Below are 21624 nucleotides of genomic sequence, written 5' to 3'. Positions count from 1 at the left end.
CTAGTCCTGTAAAAACTTTTAAATCATGGAGGGTGGGAGAAGAAACTAAATGAATTGCAGTTGGAATATAGATCACTATATGGAGAGAGATAAATGTGTCTATTAAACCTAATTATTTTATCATAGTCCTATCCGTTATCCAACCCCCACAATATCCTCTCCTTTGGGCTAACATTCAGGAGACAGAAGGAGTAAAATGTATAGATCCGGATATGACTGCAAAATGGAATGAAGCCATCTTTTAACACTGGGGAAATGTTACCAGTCGAAGCCCCATGAAAATATATGATTGATGGACAATATGATATCGCACCACTTTCAGTGGGAATTGTGATGACAAGAAACAGATTTCAGTTTTGCTAAATCCTTTTTGTTTACTGGACAATACCTCTGCCAAAAATGATGGAACACAGGATATGCTACAGAAACCACTGACAAAGCCTCCTCCTTTCCACACCTGCACAAAATCCAGACTGTTGGCTGCAGTTTCCTTTGTATTTCAGTAGAAACTTGACACATGGAACTTTTTAAAAAATATTTTAAAGTATTTATTAATATTTCAGAAAGTACACTTCCATAGTTTTAATTGATGATATTGTGCTGTTTTCCAATCCCTTCAATCAATTTCAACAAGTAAATTTCTCAGTTGGTAACAGCTGCCTGTACTCTAGATATCCAATTCTGATGTGAGGGTTCAATGTTCCACTTCCAATTTTTAACAATCTCCCTCTCGGCCACCACCAACAGGAAGGATATAAGTTCCTTGTTCCAGAAAGATATGCTATCATCCTCAAAGATAGAAAACAAAATATCTCAGAGAAAGAGAAGTCCTGCAATCTCTGATATAACTTCAAGACTGAAGTCCAAAAATCTTTGATCAAGATTTGCATAATAACTAAACTAGATGTTACCGCTATATGTATAACTTTCTTCATGCAGATGTTTCTTTTTTAAACAAACAAACAATAATTATTGCCATCGTTTTCGACTCTTAGTGACCACATAGATTTTCTTCAAGATGATCTATCCCTAACCTGTTCTTTCAAGGCTCCCAATGGTGCACTCATTGCCACTGTAAACTGAATCCATCCACCTTGCTGCTTCTCTTTCCTTCTACTTTCACAGCAGTAGAGCCTTCCCCAGAGAGCTGGGTCTTTGCATAATGTGTTTGAAGTAGGATAATTTTAGCCTGGTCATTTGTGCCTCAAGTGAGAATTCTGGGTTGATCTGTTCAATGAGCCATTGGTTTGTTTTCTTGGCTGTCCACAATATTCTCAGGAGTCTTCTCCAACACCAAAGTTCAAAAAGTCTTCCTATCTTGCTTCTTTAACGTCTAACATTCGCTTCCATAGAGAGTCACAGGGAATACAATATCTTGCATGGTTCTGATCTTTGTAGGTATAGACACATCATGGCATTTGAATATCTTTTCCAAGGCCTTCATGGCTGCTCTACTGAGTGATAATTTGTGGCATATTTCTTGACTGCTTGTTCATTTACTGCTTATGGTTGATCCTAAAAGGCAGAAGCTGTCCACAACTTTGATATCTTCATTGTCAGTTGTTCTACTGGCTGGTTGTTCTATCATTGTCATAAATTTGGTCTTGTTTATATTTAATTTTAGTTCCATTTTTTTCACTGTGCTCATTGACTTTTAGTACTAGGGCTGCAGATTCTTTGCATTTTTGGCTATCAGCATAGTACTGGTTATTGATGTTTCTTCCTCCAATTTTAAAACCATGCTCATCTTCTTCCAGTCCAGTTTCCCTTAATATATATTCCACATATAGGTTGAATATATAGGGGGAGAGTATGCAGCCTTGTCGCACTCCTTTGCCAACCTGGAACCAACCAACAAACCTAAATTTAGAAGGCGGAACTTTACAAACTGTCTAGCTCTTTCTTTGCCAATTTCTTTTTCTCCTGAAGAGGAAAAAATAGGCAGGGAGTAGAATTTAGCACAGCAGAAAAAAGTAATGAACTTAAGATCATAGCCTCCCAAGGCTACTTTACATTAAAGCATATAATACTGAATTTGGCATTTTAGGTGTGTAGCAAAAAAAAAAACACATGATGTTTAAATGTAAATCACTGAACTATTATAAGCATGTATTGTATGATAAGCATTTATAATAAAATGCCAATACTCAAGGACTGAAAATTCATGCATATGATAGAGCAGCAAATTAATGCCATGGAAATGAGTTGCACTAGCACTCTGCCTATAGTGAAGCACTAAGATTTATTTCTACATATTTTAGGGACACCAGAATATAGGTACCTGCCATGTACTGAGACAAATGTCCACCTGGCTTAGTGATGTATATTCGGATGACAAGAGAGTTCTTTCCAGTTCTTGTAGAAGTTGAGTACTGAACTTTGAGCCTTGTGCAAAGAAACATGTACTCCATTAGAGTTCACAAATGTAGAGGTGGATATTTGCCTTGTGGTTGGCTAATACCTCATACCATTTATAATTTTACCTTTCCAAGTTAGATCATTTGGAAGAACTTATATATTATTTCTGTGTGGGAAAATTATCTCTGAAATGAAATTGATAACAAGAAATTTCTCATTTCATTCATGAACAGTGAAATATTTTTTGTGTATGAGGGAACTCACTTTATACTTCAGAACTTCATTTTTCTGAAGTAAGCAGCCTGACTTTAGACAGGTAAACATGGTGGATATGGATAGCGAAAAGGTATATGCCAGAGGTACCTGTGCCAGAAGCACAACTGTGAACTTTGGGATCTGCACAAGCATTAAGCATAATTTGAAATATGAGTTAGGCACAGAATGTATAGGTATAGATACCATACCATTTTAACCTTTGATTTACTATACCCTATAGGGCAGCCTTTCCTCTGTTTGTGTGTGTGTGTGTGTTTGTGTGTATCTATCCCCTTTCTGGATATCCTCCAGATGTGTTGCGTTATATCTCCCAGAATTACCAACTATTGGATATGCAGTGTGGGAGTTTTGGAGATGCAGACCAAGGCACCAGATGGGAAAAGGCTGGGATATAGGTACGGAGAAAAATATCAGCTACGCTAACTGTTCATATTTATTTATTTATTTATTTTATAAATTTATTCACCACCCATCTCTCCCCAACAGTTGTGTTCAGAGTGAACTTTAGCAGCCATGACCTAAACTTTAGAAATTTAAAACCACCGAGGAACAGCTATTTCATTTAGAGCTTTTCTTAATTCTTGGAGAGTACTTTAGAATAATGAGTTTACTCAGTGAAAACAGAAATTGAAACTGAGTATTGAAACAGGATCTAAATTTCAATCTTCCCTTTACCAGTTCATTGTATTTGGATTTCTAATTAATTTTTCTTCTGAATTATCAATGGTGAATTTTGGCTTTGCAGATTAAATATAATAAAGCTGATGTAGCACTAGACTTGAACAATCTCAATTAAAATACTAAATGAAAAGGAAACAAGTATGTTCTTACTAAGTTTAGCTTTGCTTTTGCAAATAAGTACTTAACAGAGGGTTGCTAACTCCTAAAACCATTTTCTACTGTGGAATTGTGTTTAGCCTTTGGATTTGAACATGTTTATCTTCTGGCATCCAGAAACATTTGCATATGATTTAACTTTCCTTATTCTGGTGAGCTATTGTGCTATTTATACTAGCACATATAGATGGTATAAATGCAAAGTACAGTATATAGTTAGAGTTGTCTCTGCTTTGTACATAACTGTTGGCCATGAGATTCCACAAAAGAGCAATTCAGGTTTTCCAGACAGAATATTCCCTTGTGCTTCATTCAGGACTGGAGGAGGAAAAAAAGGAGGAAGATCAGGAAAGTGAACTACATGCAACAAGCATCACTTAACATGGGGATTTTGTAAAATATCTGGACTTCCACCTGCAATCTAAATTTATGCTGCTACTTCTTGGTCTGATTCTCAGTAATTAGTACAATCAAATAAATTTGTTATATCTGAACTCATATGCTATACAAAGTCACTATGTGGCTCGTTTGGTTGTAACTTATATAATGCAGGAACTCAACCAGCATCATTCATAAATTATAGTTTATGGCTGATTATAATATGTGACAGAGCCAGTTGGGTGTAGCAGTTAAGGCATCAGGATAGAAACCGGGAGACCGTGAGCTCTAGTCCTGCAATAGGCACAAAGCCAGCTGGGTGACCTTGGGCCGATCACTTTCTCTCAGACCTAGGAAGGAGGCAATGGCAAACTACTTCTGAAGAACCTTGCCAAGAAAACTGCAGGGACTAGTCCAGGCAGTCTCTGAGAATTGGACACAATTGAATGGATGAACATATATGAATATAAAAAAATAATTCCCTTGTCATCCCTATGTGGGTATGTGTCTTCCTCAATCTTGGGTCCTATAGCAGAGGCCTGGGAGTTTGAGGGTTCTGCACAGTATCTTAACTGTTCCTAGCACTGCACTCTTCTGGACAGAAAGCTCTGATGTGGTTCCTGGGATCTGTTGGAGCTACTTAAGAGTCATAGCCCCAAGTGCCCCTACCACCACTGGGACCACTTTGGCCTTCACTTTCCACATCCTCTCTAGTTCCTCCTTCAGGCCCAGGTACTTTTCCGGCTTCTAATACTCCTTCTTCCTGATGTTGCTGTCACTTGGCACAACTACATCTATCACCACCTCTGTCTTCTGGTCCTTGTCTACTACTACGATGTCTGGCTGATTGGCCAGTACCTGCCTGTCCATCTGGATCTGGAAGTCCTACAGGCTCTTAGCTCTGTTCTTCTCCACGACCTTCTGTGGAATCTCCCATCTGGACTTGGGAGGGTCTAGCCCATACACTGTGCAGATGTTCCTGTATACAATGCCAGCTACTTGGTTGTGCCATATATATATATGTGTATGTGTGTGTGTGTGTAATGTGTACACACACACACACACCAGGCTACTGACTTATTCAAAGTCCTTAGTAAAAAAACAACTGAGATTTCTTGTGTGCTGTATCAATAAATGGTGGTGTGTGTATATGTTAGGCAGGAGTTAGAAAATTTGGCCTCCAGCATCACACCGAAGTAACAAATCCTGACTAGCATGGCTTCCCTCCCTTCATTTTACGCTTTCAGTGTTGCTGCTGTACTCTGGCTCCACTGCCTGATCAAAATAAGGAACTGATACATCCTAAAGCCTTTACATGACTTGCCTTACAGAATTTTTTTTCTGAGCTCCTTTCAATATAAGAATTTTCCTTGTGGAAATAGCAGCTTGCACAGTCCATTTTTTTTCTTTGGAACCCTGGAAACAAAGAAGTCAAAAAACACAGCACAGATTTTATTATTTTGAAATGGATTTGCCTTGGATACAATGGTTTCCTGTTTCAGAGTAAATCATATCATACAAGCATGAAGAAGTGCTGTGGGGGTGATCTCCCCTAAGACTAAAACGAGACTTTACATATACGACATGGTGGCTGAAAGCCAGTTTCTAGTTCTCCGAAGATGTCAACCAATTATTGCTTTTGAGCAATCTCTCCTTCTGTGGGTCCCTCTGAGATTTAAAGAAGAGACTAAATGAAGCATGGATTTTTGCCCTTCACCTGATATTTTTCTCTAGACAAATGAATGGCTTGTAGATCTATAACTCATCATTGGAACAGTTACTAGAGCAAATTGGAGCACATATTTTGCATGCATAAAGTCCCTGAAGCAAATCACTGGCATGTCTTAAATTGTTTGATGAAATTTCCAAACAGTGAAAGTGTAAATTATTGTTTTAAAATTCAAATAGAGCCCATAAATACTTGATTTAATTTGAATCATATAAATGAATGGTCCACAAGAGAAACACATTTTCAAAAAGAAGTTCCTTTATCTGGGGATAAGGAACCTAGCAACAAATATTTTTCATTAGAACTTATCACTGTGATTCTCAAAATGTGGTCTGTGGACCTCCAGTGGTCTGTGGAGGTTCATGAGAGGGTCTACCACAGACTTCTCATGTACACAGGCCAGAGCTTGCTTGCTGGGTTGGCTCCACTTCCTTCTCACTAGCAGCTAGTGAGAATCCACTGCCTACCTCAGTCCCATTTTTCAGCATGCATTGACAGCTAGTGACACAAGGACTATTTGCTGGTTTGGTCCATGTTTCTCTGCATGCTTGACACCTGCTTATGAGAAAAGATCCATGGCTCATAATTGGGTTATCAAAGCATACTAGTTGTAATACAACTAGCAATATCAATACTAACTTTAAGAAAACTGACAGTAGTGAACAAGCCTCATGTGCAGTTGATGATGATAACTGTCCTAACAGTCAGGAATCACGCTGAGACAAGGAGTAGGTCTCTAGTGTTTATTACTGCTAAATTAGACAGAAAATCCTAACAAACTGAAGAAGCGCGGGAAAAACCCAGACAGACAAATCCCAAAAGTTAAGGCGGGTCTTATCTGTGTCTCTCTGAATGGCTGCTTAACTCCTGAGTACTACGCATGCGTTTTCCCCCCTGGATAGAGGCCCCCTCCTGCTCACCATCAGTGCTCATGACAATAATGAATATCTAAAAATGGGATTTCATTGGGTTGGCGTTCCATTCACTCTTATCTCTTCAGTTTTGAGAGTTTTCTGTTGAAGAACATTCTTGACCAGCTTGTGTGTTAAGAGGTTTTCTTATTATGGCATGGGTTGCATAAAAATCAATTGGGTAAATAAATACTTAGGTTTGGTGTAATTTTTTGAAACAAAATTCAATTTCAAAAGGCCTTTAAATGGGGGGACAGGAAGGTTACACAAATGCAACCATAATCAATATATTACTTACAAAAATGTGAACTCCCAGCTCTTACAGACAAAAATATAGAAAGGAGTATTTGTTTAATTGGAACTACATTTTCTGAAAGTAGTCCATGAATGCTGTTAAGTAGGAGAAACTCTTACAATGGCAACCTTCATGTGTTTAATGAAATATGCAATGCAATCAGTCAGAGGTTACTCATAAGTTTTTTTTTCAATCGTGTCTGAAGTAATACCTATTATATGTGGGTATAGGATTGCAGTTTTGGGTCTCATTTTTACTTATTAAATCAATAAAATAAAATCGATTGGCTGGAAATCATTAGGATGAGGCACAAATTGTTTTTGCTAGTTGAAACCTGCTTTTCTCAGGCTCAAAACACTTTCTGCCAGATGACAACTACAGGCACACAGATCTGCAACTGAATAGAGAGAAAGCTTGGAAAAAGAGACCAAAAGGTAATGAAGAAGTGGTGGGCAAGGGAGGATCCAAGTTAAAACATATCTAAACTTCAGCCAAAAAAGGTGCAAATTATACTAGGCTGAGGGTTGTTGTTGTTTATTTGTTCAGTCGCTTCCGACTCTTCGTGACTTCATGGACCAGGCTGAGGGTAGATATAAATAATTTTCAATACACTGAAAACAACAAAGGCATCAATCTACAGTTCAAATGCCGCCATTCTGGGCTGATGGGGTCTTGATTCAACACTGATGTTTCTAACTTATTGAAATTCAGCTGAATCTTGGCCGTCTTGGTTACCTAAACTTTTAGCTTGGAAGCTATTTTGATTGGTATGTAAACATTTTTATTTTATCATTTTCAAACTATTTTTTTCTTTTTTCTTTTCTTTTACTTGTACTTCACATTAGAGAATATATTACATTTTCACAAGACAGAATCATGGAATTGGAAGGGGTCATTTATGCCAATCAACTTCCTGCTCAATGCAAGAATCCAAATTACAGTATCTCAGATAAATCTATTATGCCATATTTTCTGCCTTGGAACAAAAGAAAACAGATCTTGACTTGTGTGATACCCTTTCAGGTACATCTGAAGGTTTCTATTATTCCCACCAAAAACGTCTTTTCTTGATTCTTCAATATCTCTTTATATGGCTTACTTTCTAATCCCTAATCATGTTTGTTGCTGTATTTACAATATGCCCGCCTTTGCACAGTGGCAATATTGAAGCCAACAAAATTAACCCATGGTGACATTATAGTTCATTGCAGTTATCAGGCACTCCTGGTCAAATTGTTTTACTGAATCCTAACTGAACAGAAGTTGACGCAATCTCTACATAGGATAAAGTTAAATACAACCTGTTTCAGCAAATGTGAATGCATACTTTCTCTTTATGTGCAGTTGCTTACTGATTCAAAATGAGAAACAGTGAACGTGTCAGGTGCAAAGGTTTGGACACCCTTTTAGTCAGGTGGTTTGGAGATATACCATAGGAATCAGTGGGACTCAAACCACCACACCCATAAGTGTGTGAACGCCCATTACAGCATAAAAAGGTAAAAAGTAAAGGTTCCCGTTTAGTCATGTCCGACACTACGGGGGCGGTGCTCAGCTCCGTTTCTTATCTGAAGAGCTAGCATTGTCTGAAGACATTTCCGTGGTCATGATAGTCACGAAACACTGTTACCTTCCTGTGGAAGCGGTACCTATTCATCTACTCACATTTGCATGCTTTCGAATTGCTAGGAACTTGGGCGAGTGCAGGAGCTCACTCTGACACACGGCACTCGGGTCTTGAACTGCTGAACTTGCAGCCTTCCGGTCGACAAGCCTGGCATCTTAATTACTGAGCCACCATGCCTTTTACAGTATATAAGGGATTTTCAAAATAGGGTAATTGTGAGAACATATATGCTCACTTGCTATCGCACAGTGATACCCCCAACTGAAGATGTTGCAGCCACTGGCATAGCCTAATAATGCTCTGAAGCTCTCTGTAAAGTTCTAGAAATACTGTAGATAGAAAGGCCAATAGATTAGTGGCATAGAGGAAGAATATAATGCCATCCCTCAGTACTAGATTGGCCAGACTTAATGAAACCAGACAAACTTGGGATCATTAAAACATTCAGTAGCACCAGACTGGCACTGACTGAATATTAGGATGCAATATGAATGCTAAAGCTTGGATGATCTCTGATTCCCTCCCTGCGTCCCCCCTGACACCTTGGACACTAACTGTGGTCACATATGGAGTTAATGCCTAATCCACAGGATACCTAAAAGTAATTCAGATGCATGTCATATAAGGGTCTGATATATGAAGGAATTTACAATTAAGTTATGCCATACATTTTTTTAGGATTCAAAAGTGCTTTGTAAATTTGAAGCCTGACAGTGTAATAGATGCATATTGTTTCTAATTTGGTTCCTCAACTTCATTTTCCAAACATGATTTTATCTGGAAAATAAGTATCTTGTATCTGTTTGTCCAATGTGAAGAAGGATTTCCACAATACCGTATGCTGATATGCCTCTAAAACAACAAATTAGACACCATTTCAACTCCTCTTGAATAGCTTTTAGGTTATGCTGCTCATCTCATCTCCACAATTACTGTTATTAGTACAACCCTCCTAGTCTTGCTTTCCTTTGATAGCCTGACAACATTCATTTCACAGAATGAAAGTTATTTTGAAAATGACTATTTGGTGATATGTGTGAACTCCTAAATTACTTATCTTTATACCTTGTAATTATCACATATGTCAAACACTCAATCTACTGAATAACTTGACATTTTTCTGATGAAGTGCTAAAGCATATCTCATGTTATTTCAGAGAATGACAATAATATATTTTAAACAGTTAAGCAATAAAATGTTAACATTTGCCAAGATTTTATTCTTTCATACATGTTGTTCTTTCTCTCACATGGAACTGTTGGTCAGAGAAAGTTCAAGGAAAGCAAATGAAAGAGGTCTATTTCACCTACAGTCAAAGACTTAAACAGGAACCATGTGTAGAATCTTGCTTTATGGTTTTGTAACTTGCCATTGCCAGAAATCACTAACTTGGAATCCTATTTATGCTGTCTAAGAAATAACGGGACATAGAATATTTTTGCAGTCCTACTCCATGTGGGAAGATATGGGATTGTAGCTGCAATGACAAACACTTCTGCTTGTATAGAAAAGAAGATGGGGTGGATAAAAGGTTGCTCCTAGAGTAAGCCAGCCAAAACATGCATTTTGATAAAGTCTTATTTTATATTTTCATTGTCAGTCTCTTATGTAAATGAAGTGGTAAATGGGACAATCATCCCACTTCTCTTTTGAAAGAGATGAAAACTCTAATGTAGTGGTAAGCTAACAATATGGTGGTGCTTATGAACTAGATACTGCTCACAGGGGCAACCAACTGGCTGTTCTCTTTCCCCTAGATAATTAATGCAAGCCTTTTAGTAATTTTCCCCAGCTGTCTTCTGGAAATAGCAATTATTCAAGGATTCCAGAAATGTATAGTTCACCATCCATTTCCTGTACTTAGTCATTCCATTTGAAGGCATGCAATACATTTGCCCAGGCAGGGTAATTTAGTGTATCATGTCAACCTGTAGGTGGCACAGGCATGTGAAACATGTCAATATGCATATGTGCTATCTAAAGACTGCAAACTTCCATAGGAACTTACTAATAATTTACAATCATAACTAGAGACTAGGCAGGTGAACACTTGAAACAGTGACTAGGAACTTTTTAAAAGTAGTGTTTTGATGGTGGAATTCCATCCTGAAGAAAATGAAATTGGCTCCATTGTTTTGTTTTAAATTGGTATTAAATATTTTCTGTGCTACTGTATATTCAGTTTTGTATACTGCTTGTTTGTCTTTCGTTTACTTTTTTATTCTTGTTATCTCCCTGGTTTTATGAGAAGTTTAAATAATAATGTTATTATTAGTCTGGATGCCTGATATTTGTGTGAAATAACATTTAAATCCAACTAACTTATTATTAGTTGATTACCTAATATGGCTGAGTAGGAGTAATAAGATTTAACTTCTCCTGTATGGTGCCAAAATCTAATCTATAGCTTCAGTTAATGCAATGCTTTCTTCTGTTGCTTGAATTGAGAGGCTATTACAAATATTCCAAGTGGGGTGTAAATACCTGAATAAAAGATACAATTAATTAGTGGAACTTCAAATTCTAGAAGGGTAACTATGTTAATATGTTTCAGCAAATCCAACAGAGTTTTTGGAGTAACAGGTGGGACAGAGCAAACATATTAGTCAATACACATCAAACATACAGGCACAGAGAAAAAAAAATCCACAACAAAGTGAATTAAAAAACCCAGGAGAAAGCATGCTTACTTCCAAATGGCATCAGTAGAAATATTTGTAAGTCAGACAAAGAAAAAGTGCATCTCTCTTACACCACAGCAGGTGGCAGCACCTAACTGACCTTGTTGATTTTGAATGCTAAGGGTCAGCCCAGGTTAATATTTGCATGGGGCTTACCTGGGGATTCCAGCATTGTGGATGATAGTGGAAATTGTAGAAACATCCCAGAAGAAGACAAGAGCAAGCCATTTTTATAACTCTGCCTAGAAAACAATATGGATGTAGTCAGAAGAGTAGAGCTCTTGAAAAATTACTATTTTAAAACTACCTTAGTGCAGGTTTTGTACTAAGTAGTAGATATCTAGACTATTTAGACCAGGTTGGGTAAAGTTTTTGTGGCCAGGGGCTGCCTTAGTTTTTTGCTGAAAACTACAGAGGGCATAATAATGCAGTTATTAATAATTAAGTTTAGGAATAACATTTGTTTTTCTATGTTTCTTGTCTGAAAATGGAAAACTGCACCAACATTTTGCAATAGCACAGCTAATATTCAGCAATTCAGTTGAAAGTTTTCTGGGGACTAGGAAAAAAAAAATAGAGCTTGGGGCTACAAGCATGCCTGCACTTGGATTAAATAGAAAATGCTTCCGTTTGAATCATTTAATCATTTGTTGCAAATTATTTCTAAACCTTTCTTATTTGTGTTGGGCACTGCCTCAAGCGTGCTGAAAAAAGATGACTAGCGCATGTTTTAAATATTTCAATTAAAAAAAAACATTATTCACACTTGATTAGTGCAGGAAGAAAGGAATCTGTTCTTCTCTTTAGCTGTGACTATCAAAGAAGAAAATCTAGGGTTAGATTATGTTGAGCTAACATTAAAATCCTTGGGGTGGAAGGCCCAAAACATTCAACACCCAACAGCCCCCTGAAAAATACTGCTATCTGTTGAGGTTTGAACAGGGCTCCCAGCATGTTAATATTTCACGCATAATGCATCACCATTCTAAAATTACCATGAGTGGCGATGACACATTGGAACTAACTGAACACAACAGGGAGAACTGGCGTCATTCTGATGGGCTTCAAAAGAGCCTGTTAAGCACTACCAGGAAAGGACTGACATGGTCAAGGCTTAGGAAGTGTTTAGAGGATGTTAAATAATGAGGACTGGGAAGAGTTTTTTTTTTTTTTTTAAAGCATCCAGATATCACCCATGTGCTTGGGCATGCAGTGCTCTCAGGCTGGTATGCCTTATGCTGGGCCACTTGAAGAAACACTCTTGTTGCAGGTGGTTGGCAGAAAATGAGGAATACTGCCCACCAATTGAGGTTTGCATTGGTGACTGAATAAAAATACTGATGCTGCTCACCTTGACCTAACAGCTGGGCTACAGCCATGGTTTGTGCCTGTTTTTATTTCCCCAGATGGAATTCTTCCAGGTATGGGTTCTCTCCTACACACACAGAGGTCAAGGGCTTGGTTTCTTTCATTCTGCTCTCCTTCCCAGTAACCTGGGAGGTATTTCCAAGGAACGTGTATATTAAACAGGCCTGGTCTCTCCCAGATACCCACACACAGCAGACAGCGCGCAACTGTCCTAGAAAGCCAGCTTCCAACCCCCACTTAGCTCAACAGTATTGTTCCCCGCGGGGAGGATGAGTTTCCAGATGACTTGCTTTTGAAGAGCGGCGAGGTTGGAAAGGCTGTGCCAGTCGCAGACCCAGCCGGTCTCTTTCCTCCCTCCACGTTATCCTCCTCTCTCGCCTCCCCCTCCTCCAGAATTGGGGTCGCTTCTAGCAGTAGTAAGCTATTTGCGCCTTGGTGAAGAGGAAAAAACATAAAGCAGCGGGAGGAGGCGGCGGCAAGCAAGCAGCGCCGCCGAAACCGAGGAGCGGAAGGCGGACTGTAGCTAGAGAAAGGGGCGGACCAGAGGGGATGGCACGCAAGCGCGATGGAAGCTTGGAGAGCCCCACGCGGGCGCTCGCGGAGCCTCGGCTGTGGTTGTTTCAGTTCAGCTGTGCGGCGGCCTCGGGGCAGTAGGCAGACGGCGACGGCGTGAGCCGCCCGCTCTTGGCAGAGCCGAGCAGCCGAGCCAGTTCCCCGGGCCGGCGTTGGTGGAAAGGTAGCGCTGCAGCCGCTCCCGGCCAGCCATGGGGTAAAAGGGAGCGAGCGGACACCGAAACAATAAAAGCGGCTGGTGCTACCGGGCTCCTCCCGCCGCTGACAGAGCGATTGGCCGAGTGGGGAGAAAGGAGCGAAGATGCCGGGGGCTAGCAGGCGCTGACCGACCGACCCGCGAGCGGAAGGACGAAACCAAAGTGAGCAGGGCGGCTGAGAAAGCGCGCGGTGGATGCGTTTCGGGGTTTGGAGCGGCGGCAGCAGCGAAGGGAGAGGCGGAGGTCGGCAGGAGCGGAGAAATGATCGCGGAGTTGGTGAGCAGCGCCCTGGGGCTCGTCCTGTACCTCAATACCCTGGGCGCGGATTTCTGCTACGATGACAGGTAAGTGGGGGAGTTGGGGCTGGACGGTCCAGCCGAGCAACTGCTGCGGGAGGCCGTGCCCTTCCCCCAGGGGATTCCCGGTATGTGTATTGCGTGTTAGCGATTCAGCTTACGGGTGTGTGTTCTCGGAAAGGGAGGAATGTAAGTTGCAGGGCACGAGGCTGCTCGCGGTGCAAAGTCCTCCGATGGAAGCGGTGACTCCCCTTAGCTCGTCCGGTGCCTGGATTTCTTAACCTTTTAGTCCTTGATGTCCTCTTTCACCTGTTGAAGCGGGGCTAGTCTGCTTATTCCTCTTGTTCTCCCATGGGGTTGATTTTCGCCTCTTTCCCTACCACCAGGTAAATGGAGTTGCTGTTGCAAGTACTGTCGAGAAACACTCGCAATTTGCAGATTTCCTCTGTTGTCAACTTACTTTGGTCGAACTAGCCCTGCCGGGAATAAACAAATCAGCCGGGAGCGCCAACCAGTCTAATTGTAATAAACCTCTTACCCTTTTTCTTCTCAGATCGCCTTTTCTACTACTTACAAATATACCCGCGTTTCATGGAAGGAACGATCTGCATTGCTTGAGGCTTAATTACATGAACATGTGTGTGTCCTATGGTATTTTGTGAGGGAGAATTGTTATGATTTTCCTCCCTTCAAAGCGACACCTTAATAGTAGGCCATTTAAACGATGTTACATCTGGACAAGAAAGGGGGGGGGGAACTCCAAAAACTTCACGTTTTGGATCGGTTCCATTTGTTTCTCTTGACATGCTTGTTTCCGGAACATAACATGCATAATCTGACATTCTCTTAGATCTCATATGCATGGTGAATAAAGAGAATGGAAATACCCTTAATATCTGAAAACTAGTGATCAGAATCTGGGCTTTCTAACTTGAAAGTTTTTGCCTTTTAAATGCCATGGATGTATCAAGAAAAAGCCACATGCTGTTGTTTAGAAGTTCCCTAGAAGGAGCTCTGATATTGAAAAACTTACTTTTCCAAATACACTGAGTTCTGAGTGAAATTAAGTTCTGAAATAGGAACTTTTGCTTTAACTTTACTCATAGGGGCAGTACTTGCTTGAAAAATCACAGAATAGCTGTTTTTAAGTGCCTGCTCTAGAGCGCCTGTGCATGCATTATCTTTGAAGATCTGTCTGGTGGGTTGTGTTTTTTTTAAGCATTTATGTTGGGCCTTGGTCTGTGTATAAAACATTGCTAATGGGATAAAATAAAGGACCAAGGACTTAAATTTGTCTCTTTTGAGTTTGGGCTGCTAATGAGAGCTGCACAGAATTGCTGAACAAAATGACACTGATGTCTAGAAATGTCACAGTTGTGCTGGTGTTTTTACCTTTCCTTAAATAGACCCTGTTTTAGGGAATTGATGAAAAGCTCTTTTAGTAATTACAGAAAATTCCAATTTGTTCCTTTTTTCAGTGATGTAATCTGATTGCAATTAGAGCAGATGCATAATTAAAATATATTGGGGAGAAGAGCATGCTTGGCTGAGCTTATAAGCCATTCTGGGGGTGTTTGTATGCTCCATTGACGTTAAATCATCCAAAAAGTGAGCAGAAGTTTACTTTGACAGCATTTAATCAACCCCTTTCTGTATGGAAAGTGAATGGATCCCTTGGGTGAGGGTGAAGTGCCCTTCAGTAAAGTGTTTGCATGGATAGGAATTTTCTTACATGACAGTAATTTGATACCACAGTATCTAAAAAAAATCCGAACTAAGTTGTTTGTGACACTTATAGATGGAAGATTTGCAGTTCTGCTTTTATATACCCATTAGTTTCATGGTTGTCAACAAACAGAATTATTCAGTGGCTTCAGAAAGATTATTTGGAGAGGGTTGTGTATGAAGGCAAACTGAGGGAGGACAGCAGAGCTGAGGCCAGAAGAGCTATCTGACCCCTTTGTAGGAAAATACACAGAAAGGACAAGAGGCGTTCTTGCTCTGCAGATCATTTGCCCTCCACCGTAATCTGTCCGCATTTAAATCAGCGAGTAGCACATTTGTGAAGTTTCTTTTGTTTCAGATGTGTTGCACCTGTTATTATTCAGGAGTTAATAGTAGAGTAAACTCGTATGTTCCTTTTGTTTTTACAAAAAACGGAATGTCAATTTCTGTGTCTTTTTGGTTATAGTAGAAATTCAGCCATTTAGCAATAAAGAACATATGACTTCTTTTCTTAACAAATCCATTAAGCGTATGAAGTTTGGTGATGGTGTTTTAAGGGTAGAAAACAAAACAATGCAAAAACCAAGCAAAATCTGAGTCAGCCCTGGTAATACTAAAATATAGTTTCTACCCTAACATGTAGAAGTTGTTAATGTCAGGATATTAAACTTATTCTGTGGAATGCGTTATTACCATGGCGGATAAAATGGTATGCCTCTGGCTCTTGACATGCTTACAAATATGACAATTATGCTTAGTTTTCTAAGAAAGGCAGTAATTGTCTGAGAGACAGAGTGGTAAAGCATACTGCACCCTCAGTTTAACTTGGTTAAAGCTAGATGGTAGTTCAGACATTATTCAGGATCATGAAGGAAAAGATCAAGCTCTTTGTGGTTCTGGCCATAATTGCCCCTTAATGCCATTAGGGAAAGTTAGTAGCACTTAAATTGTAGACTATATTTTTTTCCATTTGTATAATTATGGGGGTAGTTGCTCAGCATTAAGCCTTTATCAGTTAAATTGCATTTTAACCTGTAGGCTTGTTAAATTCCTCTAAAAGCTAAAGACTCACTGAATTCTGAAATTTACTGCCATGTGTGAACTGAGAATATTGATTGTTCTGTGTAGTAGGTCAATTAATTACTGCATTTTCTATTCTGAGAGGAAGGACAGATTGCAAGGGAGTGAATGCTTCTTCCATACCACCACTCCACATCATAAAACTATTTTGAGGATTACATCCTTAACCTGAATTACTGTACTAGTCACAGAGTTATGTTTGCCACCCCTCCCTTACAAAAAATATACATTTAAGACAGCAGAACCACTTACCAGAAGGAATATAGATTATACTTTTAATGAAAATTCAAAATTATGTACAGTTTAACTTTTAGTTAAAAAAAATGCTACATTATTCAGGATCCTAGGGATGCGGTGGCGCTGCGGGTTAAACTGCTGAGCTGCTGAGCTTGCCGGTCGGAAGGTCGGCGGTTCGAATCCGCGTGACGGGGTGAGTTGCTAGTCCCAGCTCCTGCCAACCTAGCAGTTCGAAAACATGCAAATGTGAGTAGATTAATAGGTACCGCTTCGGCAGGCAGGTAACGGCATTCTGTGTAGTCATGCCAGCCACATGACCACGGAACTGTCTACGGACAAACGTCGGCTCTTCGGCTTTAAAACGGAGATGAGCACCGCCTCCTAGAGTTGGACATGACTGGACTTAATGTCAAGGGAAACCTATTCAGGATCCTACTCTATAGAATGTGTGGATTTTTTTTCTTGCTTACACTGTAATAGGTGCCTGTAAAAGTATTTTAGGAGTTTCCTTAGATTAAGTGATATCATAACTTTTGTACATTAAGATCAATTCCGTAATGATGAAAAAATTGAAACCAATGTGCAAGTATGACATAGAATGAAGTTACTTATAGTTCATCATTCTGTTCTGAGACCAAATTTAATTTTAAGTAAAATTAAATAATACTTTAGTTTTAAAAAGTGTCTTGAAAAGATTTGACACAGTCATATGTGTATGCACCTATGTATATATTCATGTATCAAAGTAGCTGTGAAGATTCATTGAAGACACATTTGTTAAAAAAAAATTATAACAGTGAATAAGGTCTTATTGACTGTAGTAGAGCAAATATCCTGTTTTTTCAGTCTGGATGAAGTTGTCTTGACAATTAAAAAAGTAATAGATTGGAATTCAGACAGAAAATAAATTCTTCTGGTGTTAGTGGGACAGATTAGATTAATCACAAATGTTCTTAAGCATAATGTGAAAACAGTCCTGCTGGATCATCCTAAGGCCTCTCTATTCCACTGTCCCATTATTGTTTGATTTGATTTATATCCTATGTTAATTTTGCACAACTCAATGTGTCAGCCACCAGTTTCGCTGGCTTAATTTCATGGAGCACAGGTCAATCAGTGGCTACCACTCTGGATGGCTACAGGTTATCTTTAGTGTCGGAGGGATGATTCTTCTAAAAAACAGGGAAGCAATGGCAAAAAGAGGATGCACTTTCATCTTTGGGCTTCCCAGAGAGGCATCTAGTGGGTCACTGTGCAAAACAGGATGCAGGACTAAATAGACTTAGGCCTGATCAAGCAGAACTGTTTTTGTGTTCTTAGATCCCCATGTGATATCCTTTATGGAGTGTCTTGGTTCAACTAAGGGCTTGGTTACAAGACCACAGAAATTCCTATTTTCCCATGTTTTGATCTTTGCTTTAGTCTGGTAGAAAGGGGGCACTGAAGCCCATATTTGTAGACACACAGATGACAGTTGCGTATTACTTTTTATTTTGAAATATCAAAACTGCAGTAACATGATCTTGAGACAGGATGATGATAGATTTCTTCATTTCTTCATTCATTTTGAGGATAGTGACTTTTTCTGGTGTCTCTAGCATTGCTAGCTGCTAAACAGGAGGAAAATTTGCTAAAAATTCTGCAAATTTGCCACTTAGGGTGAGCTTTGACTGTATTGCATTCTGATAGATTAACCAAACATAACCTCATAGAGCAAGTCAAATCCTAGAAGAATATATGTCACAATTGTACCACAATATATGTCACAACTGTACCCCAAATCCCAATAGTTTTTAACTATAGATGCCATGCCACTTATGTAATGATGTATTATTTTTATTGTTGGTTTACTTTGATATCTGTGCCAATGACATAAATGGACAAAAATTTAGAATTAACGATGTATGTATGTTTTGTGTCCCCTGGTATACAAAATAGCCTCCAATGGTCAGTAAATGTGCAAACTATTCCTCTTGGGTAAAAACAAATTACACATTATCTAATGATGTGCTGCTTTAAGAATGCTATGTGAGATTTAGAAGGCATCCCCACTGACTTACAGTATATGATTAATCAGTATTTATTAATGAACTGGCTGTCACTAATTCACCATATGGCCTACCATGATATTTGTTAATATTGTTTATAAAGGTATGTTTTCTTAGCATCTATTTAAGAGTTCTGTGTGGAGGTATCAGCATATTTATTTCTGTCCATGGCTTGTATTCAAATGATACAACGTAGTTAATATAAAGCTACTATTTCAGTCTCAGCTTCCAAAATCAATATGTCATGATGTACTTATCCATTCTGTCGTTGCAGTTCCATGTCTGGAGTTATAGGGTTTTTCTTTTCAAATGCCTGATGTACTTTCTTACTTTTTGGGGACCATGGTGTTCAGGGCTCAGCCAGTTCAGACATCGCTGTGCAAAGGCAGTACGTGTATTGAGATGACTTTTTTTTTTTTAACTTCCTTGCTAGTCCCATCACTTTCTTTCACACTTTCTTTATGTATTTATCATGTTGAAGAAAAATATCTATGGTAGTCCTTTTAGGTCAGTGCCTCTGTGGAAAGACTGGGAAAAATTGGTATATGTACCCCTACCAGTTTCCATCCCTTTAACCATCCCTCTCTGGTTGTGGGTTTTGTGTATCAGAACTGAATGATAAGATGCAATCCTTAGACAGGTGGGAAGATGGTAAGCTAACCTAGCCAATCACTTACATAACATGGCTAATGGTGTGGAATATGTTTAATTTCAACTGATCAGGGTTTTTGGGGTGCGTGTGTGCTAAAATCAATTGACCGAGTCAGTTGATCCAGTTTTCCCCATTCACATGATATTCTACTCCTTTCCCCTTGATGCAGTTAAGTGTGTTATTTTCCTAACTTGCTTCAAAATAGAAAACTGTTTTGCAGGATTAGATTCTTTGTCTCCATTCAGCACATACAATTCTTGTTGTTTTTAAATGGATGTGAATATGTGTTATAGCTGCTAAAGACGCCTACTGCTATAATTGGACTTCTATAAAGAACAGTTTTTCACTTGAAATTGGGCTGTTTGGTCTGTCTGTCTGGCATATTCAAGTGTCTGTTAGTTATAACTAGAATGTGTAAGATCATTTACATGTGTAGTGAAAGCTACCAACATGTACTCATAATTCTGTTACCTACCCTAAAGCCAACAGACCAGCACACTTTATAGATAGTATTATTATGTTGCCCTATAATATTGAATGATAATCTATTTCTAATAAAGTTGATCATTTTGAAGGAACCTTCATTTTGAAGGAGCCATTTTACATTTAACTTTCTCATCTTATAACTTAATTTACAGTATTATGACTGCTTTCACTATTCTAAAAGATGTAGCTTTAATATTTTTTATTGAACAACATGGATATGTGGATTCTCCATAGATTATTGAATAACCGACCACTATTCAGTATATTAAAACGTATCAAGATCAATCTCTTTATGGCTAAGTGTAATTTGTGAAGAAGTAATCTGCTTCTTGGAATGTCTATAGTGAAGGAGTCTCATACTTTGGGTTATTTTATAAATTTTAAGATAGATAATTTTTGGGGTGAATTAGTTTGATCAGTTGGACTGTTTAAAGCATTTGAAGTGGAATTTTTTGAATACTCATTGAAGCACTGAAATAACTGCATCTCCTGGAAGACTGGCTACTTCAGGGGTTTCCCAGATTATCGCTGGATGTGTATACATGCACATTGTCTTGCTTTCCCAGCAGTCCCCATGCACATGATAACCTGGGAATGTCTTTGAAGCAGCCATGCTAAAACAGGAGGAGGACAGGCTACCTCATCACTTTGAGGAGGTTTTTTTTTTCCCTTCACATAAATTGTGTTGCATAGCCTTACTGACTAAATTAGTTAATGCATTCAACCTAGAAATCACCTGAGTTTTTAACCAATAGAGGTTCAGTTTTAATCTGCAGGCAGCATTAGAAGAAAACGTAATTGCGTAACACAAACTTTTTAATAACACAGTGCTTTATTAAAATTTATATTTGCAGTATGTTCATAATTGATGTAATGCAAATATATTTAATTTTAGTCTTCCAGTCAATCTCTGAAATGCAGATCAAAGTTAGTGGGCTTATAGCATTTAAAACAGCTCTTAAGAAAGTATGTCTTTATGTAGGAAAATTGGACTAATGCATTGTATTGTCATATTTTTCTGAAAAAAGTGCATTAACTGAAAATTTTATCTCAATGTATGTTACACCATATTAATGCATTGCTCCTCAGACCATATTTTGGGCCTATCCCATGAGACTATATGTGGCAAATGATCTAGTTTACCTGCCAGAAGAATTCAATTAAAAAAAATAATGAAAATATGTTGACATCTGTTTCTTAATGTTTACTTGAGTGACATTGAAATTTAATATGTGATTTCTATAGTGATCTTCAATGACATGGACCTTGTGTTTTCTTTGAAAGATTTCTTGCTACATTTTTTTACATTTGACCTGCCACACATAGTGGAATCCTTCAAGATAGTTTGGCACTTAACATTAGCAAGCATGTCTTCTGTCAGTGTAATATATCGTATTAAAGACATATTAACAGTAAATCCCAATCTTTCCCAAATGATTGCTTCCTTATTATTTCAAAACCTAGAAACAATTAAGGATCTGGCTTTCCCAAATGTGTAGGAGAGGTCCCATGAGAATAGCTGAAAAAGAAAAATATGAGATGCAAAACTGCTGAAAGAATGGGATAAAATTTTACTGGGAAGGAATATATGCAATTTCACGACTGTGTGCTTATTTATTGCAAGAAGGTATAGAAGCCTGATGGACCTACTGCATGAGATTTCTGTATTTTATGGCAGGGGTAGGAAATTTGATGTTCTTTAGAAGTTTTGGACCACAACTTCTGGGGGTTATATGGAAGACACCGGGTTACCTAATCCTGTTCAAGTATATATACTGTACATTTATCTGCAGGTTACCTAGTTAAAAAGGAGATACTAATTCAGGGCTTGGCAACCATATTCTATGAAGGTGTTTTGGACTGAAGCAA

General features: G+C 38.7%; 1 protein-coding gene and 1 long non-coding RNA gene across 3 annotated transcripts in view; one reads left to right on the top strand and one right to left on the bottom strand.

Annotated features, from left to right (window-relative positions):
* Positions 1-3123: 3123 nt before the first annotated feature.
* On the bottom strand, positions 3124-11336 carry LOC134500962 (uncharacterized). The gene is made up of 3 exons (XR_010068309.1): positions 11250-11336; positions 6046-6133; positions 3124-3789 (listed from the first exon to the last, which is right to left on the bottom strand). It is a non-coding gene; the product is annotated as an uncharacterized LOC134500962 (long non-coding RNA).
* Positions 11337-13039: 1703 nt separating this feature from the next.
* Positions 13040-21624, top strand: part of TMTC2 (transmembrane O-mannosyltransferase targeting cadherins 2) — a 233267-nt gene continuing 224682 nt past the window's right edge. For both annotated transcript variants that reach the window (XM_063308986.1, XM_063308987.1), the window contains exon 1: positions 13040-13575. In XM_063308986.1, coding sequence (XP_063165056.1) covers positions 13493-13575 — 83 coding nt within the window. In that variant the 5' untranslated portion in view covers positions 13040-13492. The remainder of the gene's footprint in view (positions 13576-21624) is intronic.

The sequence above is a fragment of the Candoia aspera genome, chromosome 7 (genome assembly GCF_035149785.1).
Source record: "Candoia aspera isolate rCanAsp1 chromosome 7, rCanAsp1.hap2, whole genome shotgun sequence".
Classification (NCBI taxonomy): Eukaryota; Metazoa; Chordata; class Lepidosauria; order Squamata; family Boidae; genus Candoia; species Candoia aspera.
This window is presented reverse-complemented; position numbering and strand designations above follow the sequence as displayed.